At 37.1% G+C, this 6,548-nt stretch overlaps 1 protein-coding gene across 2 annotated transcripts; it reads right to left on the bottom strand.

Moving 5' to 3' along the window:
• Positions 1-2,774: 2,774 nt before the first annotated feature.
• Positions 2,775-6,270, bottom strand: LOC127431154 (mediator of RNA polymerase II transcription subunit 31). Of its 2 annotated transcripts, none has more exons than XM_051681437.1 (4): positions 6,123-6,270; positions 5,737-5,808; positions 5,321-5,417; positions 2,775-5,061 (listed from the first exon to the last, which is right to left on the bottom strand). In XM_051681437.1, exons 1-4 carry the CDS (start codon positions 6,142-6,144, stop codon positions 4,845-4,847), a joined length of 408 nt encoding a protein of 135 aa, XP_051537397.1. In that variant the 5' UTR covers positions 6,145-6,270; the 3' UTR covers positions 2,775-4,844. The 2 variants fall into 2 exon arrangements, with proteins under 2 accessions (XP_051537397.1, XP_051537396.1); XM_051681436.1 differs by having other exon boundaries at positions 2,778-5,061; positions 5,737-5,811.
• Between the last annotated feature and the right edge of the window lie 278 nt (positions 6,271-6,548).

The raw sequence follows: 6,548 nt of genomic DNA, 5'->3' as shown, positions 1-6,548 counted from the left end.
TTAGTCAGTGCAATTGTTCAATTGCATATAACAGTAAGTTGTTTAAGACATGTAAAAAAATCTATGTGGGTTATTTATTTACAATAATATTCATGCAAAAGCAAATGTCTAAGTTTAGTTGAAGTAAAACTGGATAAATTAAATATATATGGCAAGTTGGTACTTTTATTCACCAAAGTGTCATTCAACTGATCACAATGTATAGTCAGGACATTAATAACATGACAAATTACTATTACAATTTGAAATGTGTTTTCAGAACTTCTTAAACTACTTCAAAGTGTTCTCATAAAAAAATCCTCCACGTGCAGCAATGACAGCTTTGCAGATCCTTGGCATTCTAGCTGTCAGTTTGTCCAGATACTCAGGTGACATTTCACCCCACGCTTCCAGTAGCACTTGCCATAGATGTGGCTGTCTTGTCGGGCACTTCTCATGCACCTTACAGTCTAGCTGATCCCACAAAAGCTCAATGGGGTTAAGATCCATAACACTCTTTTCCAATTATCTGTTGTCCAATATCTGTGTTTATTTGCCCACACTAACCTTTTCTTTTTCTGTTTCAAATTTGTCCAAAACACGTACATGAACATATACATACAGTTGAAGTCAGAAGTTTACATACACTTAGGTTGAAGTCATTAAAACTCATTTTTAACCACTCCACAGATTTCATTTTAGCAAACTATAGTTTTGGCAAGTCGTTTAGGACATCTACTTTGTTCATGACACAAGTAATTTTTCCAACAACTGTTTACAGACAGATTGTTTCACTTTTAATTGATTATATCACAATTCCAGTGGGTCAGAAGTTTACATACACTAAGTTAACTGTGCCTTTAAGCAGCTTGGAAAATTCCAGAAAATGATGTCAAGCCTTAGGTAATTAGCCAATTAGCTTCTGAAAGGTTAATTGGAGTTAATTGGAGGTGTACCTGTGGATGTATTTTAAGGCCTACCTTCAAACTCAGTGCCTCTTTGCTTATCATCGTGGGAAAATCAAAAGAAATCAGCCAAGATCTCAGAAAATAATTTGTGGACCTCCACAAGTCTGGTTCATCCTTGGGAGCAATTTCCAAATGCCTGAAGGTACCACGTTCATCTGTACGAACAATAGTATGCAAGTATATACACCATGGGACCATGCAGCCATCATACCACTCAGGAAGGAGACGCATGCTGTCTCCTAGAGATGAACGTAGTTTGGTGCGAAAAGTGCAAATCAATCCCAGAACAACAGAAAAGACCTTGTAAAGATGCTGGAGGAAACAGGTAGACAAGTATCTATATCCAAAGTAAAATGAGTCCTATACTGGCATAACCTGAAAGGCTGCTCAGCAAGGAAGTATCCACTACTCCAATACCGCCATAAAAAAGCCAGACTACAGTTTGCAAGTGCACATGGGGACAAAGATTTTACTTTTTGGAGAAATGTTCTCTGGTCTGATGAAACAAAAATTGAATTGTTTGGCCATAATGACCATCGTTATGTTTGGAGGAAAAAGGGTGAAGCTTGCAAGCTGAAGAACACCATCCCAACCGTGAAGCATGGGGGTGGCAGCATCATGTTGTGGGGGGGTGATTTGCTGCAGGAGGGACTGGTGCACTTCACAAAATAGATGGCATCATGAGGAAGGAAAATTACGTGGATATATTGAAGCAACATCTCAAGACATCAGCCAGGAAGTTAAAGCTCAGTCGCAAATGGGTCTTCCAAATGGACAATGACCCCAAGCATACCTCCAAAATGGCTTAAGGACAACAAAGTCAAGGTATTGGAGTGGCCATCACAAAGCCCTAACCTCAATTCGATAGAAAATTCGTGGACAGAACTGAAAAAGCATGTGCGAGCAAGGAGGACTACAAACCTGACTTAGTTACACCAGTTCTGTCTGGAGGAATGGGTCAAAATTCTGGCAACTTATTGTGAGAAGCTTGTGGAAGGCTACCCAAAATGTTTGACCCAAGTTAAACAATTTAAAGGCAATGCTACCAAATACTAACAAAGTGTATGTAAACTTCTGACCCACTGGGAATGTGATGAAAGAAATATTAACATAAATATAAATAACCATCTTAAGACAAATGTTTTTGTGAAGCATCTTATGTGCCTAAAACTTCTGCACAGTACTGTACATACATACATATTTATACATATATATATAATACACAGTACTGTGCAAAAGTCTAAGGCACATAAGATGTTTCACAAAAACATTTGTCTTAAGATGGTTATTTATATCTTCAGCTTTAGTGTTTCAGTAGGAAATATATATGTTAGACTCCCAAACATTACTTTTGCAAATAGAAATTATTAGAATAGAAGAACAGGGAGCCCTGCAACAGACGTCATGGCCCCCATAAAGCCCCCCACTGAACATCGTGTCAGTCTGAGATTACATAGAGACAGAAGCAATTGAGACAGCCTAAATAGATAGAAGAAATGTGGCGAATTCTCCAAGAAGCTTGGAACATCCTATCTGCCAACAACCAAGAAAAACTGTGTCCAGGTGTACCTAGGAGAATTGGTGCTGTTTTAAAGGCAAAGGTGGTCACACTGAATATTGATTTAGCTTTTTTTATGTTTACTGGACTTTAATGATGTTAATTGATAAATGAAAACTATTTATGGCATTATTTTTGAAGACATCCTCACTATGCAACATTTTTCACAAGTGCCTGAAACTTTTGCACAGTACTGTGTGTGTATATATATATATATATATATATATATATATATATATATATATATATATATATATATATATACACACATATATGGTAAAACATGTAACAGGACATGGTAATATATATAATTAAGTATTTGGGTATTTTATTCCCAGCAAATTTGTGTGATTTATTTAGTTAATTTTGACCCTTTAATAAAAAGGTTTTCGAGCGATGTGGGCAGGTGGACTTCATTACATTTATCAATGATTGGGAAGGTTAATGTTTTTTAAAATGAATTGTATTCCAAAATTCAAGTACCTCCTACAGTCTCTCCCTTTAGATATCCCCCTCTCTTATTTCAAGCACTTTGATAGCATAGCGAAGTCCTTCATTTGGAATGGAAAACATCCCAGATTACATTTCAGTAAGCTGCATAGGCTGATTGACAAAGGTTGGCTAGGCCTACCCAAGATTTTGTTTTATAATTATGCATTCGGTCTCTGACATTTGGCTCATTGGTCACTTCCACCTGAGAGAGCCCCTCCCTGGTTTTGTATTGAACAGGAAGTTCTTACCCCTATTTTGCCATTACAAAGCCTTTCTATCAAACTAACCGGAGAAGTTAAATTACACCCCGTTATCTCGCATTTGCACTCGGTATGGACAAAAGTGTCCAGATAGTTTAATTCTTACATTTATTTAACTGTTGCCTCAAGCATATGGCTGAACCCAAAATTATGTATTAATAAGTCCCCTTTCTGCTGGTCAGAGTAGATTGTGAGGGGGGTTACTACACTTGGTGACCTATATGAGAGCGGAATGTTGAGATCCTTTGAAAATTTAGTTCAACATTTTGGGATTTCCTGATCTCAGTTCTTTAGGTATTTACAGCTGCGCCATCTGCTCTGTACTATTTTTGGGAGTAGCATACACCCCCTAGAGCGGCAGACACTCTGGGAGGGGTGATTACTGCTTTTGGAAAAGGTCATGAGGCATCAGTGTATTACTCCCTGCTAATTCAGAGTCTGGGGGACAGAGCTTTAAGTTCTGTCAAGAGATTATGGGAGAAAGATTTAAACTTGGTATTGGAGGGAGAGTGGGCTAGGATTCTAAAAAAACGTCAAGTCTGCATCTAGAAATGCAAGGGTGTGTCTTATGCAATTCAAGATTTTACATCGATTCTATTGGGCCCCCTCTAGATTGTATAGGCTTGGTCTTAAAGACACACCCACCTGCTGGCGATGCCAATCAGAGGATGGAGACATAAACCATGTCTTTTGGTGGTGTGTTAAGATCCACGAGTTTTGGTTGAAGGTTCAGAGTTTTGTGTGTGACGTATTGGGCACTCGGGTTTAATTTTGCCCCAGACTCTGTATTTTGGGCGAAGGGGAGGTCATCGATGTAGAGAATAGACATATAAAGAGTTGGGTCCTAACCAGCGTCATGATCGCCAGACAGATATTTTAAGGGGATGGAGGTCGGCTGGAGCGCACTCATTTCAGGAGTGGTGCTCGGAGATGGGGAGGGTGGCGGCCTTTGAAGAAGGGTAATTTAGAAGACTGGGGAAATCTGACTTGTTTGTGGGGAAATGGGGCAGATAGCTGCCATTTCTGGATGTATGATTTTTTTATTTTTTTGTGTGTCTATAATCCTGTATGACCACTGGGATGTTGTTGGGGGCCAGGGTGGGGTTGAGGATTGGGATGGGTAATAGTGGGGGTTAATTGTTGATTCTGTGTATATATGTTTTGTTTTTCTGTGTTTAATATGTGAATCAATAAAAAATTGTTAATCAGAAAAAGAAACAAACAAATTTTGATCTCAATGAAGATTTAAATACATTGCTGCTTTAGCATTATAATTTGCCAGTGTGTCTGATAACAATTGATAAATACTTTATTAGAATATAATCAATGTTTTACTGGGCGAGATCATTTAATCAAAGCAAACATTCAAACCAATCCATCAACCTTACAGAAAGTAAGACATATTGCTCCAAAGCAATCTAATCACATTCCTCTTTCCTTCTTTTACCTTTCTCGCCAATAGTTCATAAACAGACATAACATTATGGGCCTACGGACAGCAGTCTGATAGTCCAAAACATGAAAAAGCCCACTTGAAAATGACTATTTACAAAAATGCCTCCGTGAAATAAGATCACACTGACTGCCTCATTTGGAGGTGACGTTGCCGTGGGATGGAGGCTGGGGCTGCTGTTGCTGCTGCTGCTCTGCAAGAGCCTGCTGTAGCCGTGTGCGCTTTCGCGAGTAATGCTGCCAGTGCAGGATCTGCTGTTCATCTATGAACTTAGCACACTGTGCATTCACCAGCTCTTTCCGGAAGTGCTCATACTGCAACAGCTCTAACATGTGCAGGCAATGAGGGTATCTAGTAAAGAAAGATTAAAATTGATGCTGTAGGAGTATAGTCAATATGCCAATAACAATCACTTTGAGAAGAATACTAATTAATGTAAACCTAATGTTTTAAAATTGGAAAGCTGAGATCTAGTATAATAAATGAGAATTATATGAGCTTTCTTTATTCATAATAAAAAATAAATAAATAATAATAAAAAAAACATGCTATTAAAGATTTAATGAACAAATATACAAAACATAGAGCTGATCCTTAGTATAATACTTACTTCAGGAATTTTGCGTATTCTGGTTCTTTCCAGTAAAGTAGATATTTAAGGTAATTCACAAAAGGCTTCTCTCTCAAGTAACCTCTTTGAGCCAGAACTACATGAAGAAAAACAGGATATTTTATGGCAAATTTTAAACCAGAAGACATGAGAAAAATACACATTAACAATAAAACCAATCTACAAATTCTACACATTAAAATCAAAATGAAATTGACGTTACTGGCACCACGCAGCTACAGTCGAGGTAAACCACTATAAATAACACATTAGATTTAAGAACTAAATTAAATATGTGTGTTATTTCAGCTCCGTGGCTGTAATCCTGAATGTGAGACAATATAATAGGCATTATTTATACATATATATTTTTAAATACATATATTTAAAAAAAATAATGTAAATGTTTTGCTTACAGTTCAGGTAATTTGGGTTAGCGAGGCACTGAACAAACTCCAACTCCAATTGGAAACGATTTCTTGCCTGTTCTTCTGTGAAAGCATAAGTTTTATTTATAATCAACATTTCAAAATAAATAGAAAGAAAGAAGGAAAAGTATTACATGGATGTAGCACGCTAGTTTTGTCAAAGCGATTAAGAGCGATTTCTGAACTAAAATTCTCATATGGTCAATTGTATTTAATACAGTAAAAAGAATAGTATTATAATAAGTAATATCACTTCACTAAAATTGAGTCTATATACCGAACCCACTGTCTGTCGTTGTGTATGCAAATCCGCTGGCTAATATTACTGAACTATCTCTTCATTTTCAAAGACAACATTCGCATGCATTACAAACCTGTTTCCATAACGCCAGCCATGACAGACGACTGGAGGGAAAACGTTGAAATATGTTGAAAATGTTCAATATTTAGGCAAATGTACAAGGAGATTAGTAAAACAACACTTTCGCTATTGCCTGTAAAAGCTATGGTGACGCCATATTTGCCAGAAAACAACTGGTAGTGTCGTAAATTGTTTTTACGACATTATCACTTCCCGTCGTTTTAGTTTATTTAGTTTTCCTATTGTATTTTTCTAGACTGACTTGGCATGGGCATCCCAAAGATTAGAAATTATTAAGTGCTGTGAGTAATGGTTTACTGTGATCATTAGGAAGGTTGTTTGAGCTAATGTAAAATGTACTAAAATGGTTTGATTTGTTCTTAACCTTTCAAAGTGCAAAGAAAACGTGTGTAGTGAGGGTTGTCTTTCTGAAATGTTC

Source organism: Myxocyprinus asiaticus, chromosome 40, assembly GCF_019703515.2.
Source record: "Myxocyprinus asiaticus isolate MX2 ecotype Aquarium Trade chromosome 40, UBuf_Myxa_2, whole genome shotgun sequence".
Taxonomy (NCBI): Eukaryota; Metazoa; Chordata; class Actinopteri; order Cypriniformes; family Catostomidae; genus Myxocyprinus; species Myxocyprinus asiaticus.
Note: the sequence above shows the minus strand (reverse complement) of the source record. Positions and strands in the feature narration are given on the sequence as shown.

What these genes read in the sequence shown, in the direction of transcription:
- LOC127431154 (XM_051681436.1), bottom strand. Translation starts at nt 6,144, where the DNA reads ATGGCTGGCGTTATGGAAACAG. An exon ending in GGCTGGCGTTATGGAAACAG is followed by an intron (nt 5,812 to 6,122) that starts GTTTGTAATGCA and finishes ATGCTTTCACAG; the next exon opens with AAGAACAGGCAAGAAATCGT. An exon ending in GAATACGCAAAATTCCTGAA is followed by an intron (nt 5,062 to 5,320) that starts GTAAGTATTATA and finishes TTTCTTTACTAG; the next exon opens with ATACCCTCATTGCCTGCACA.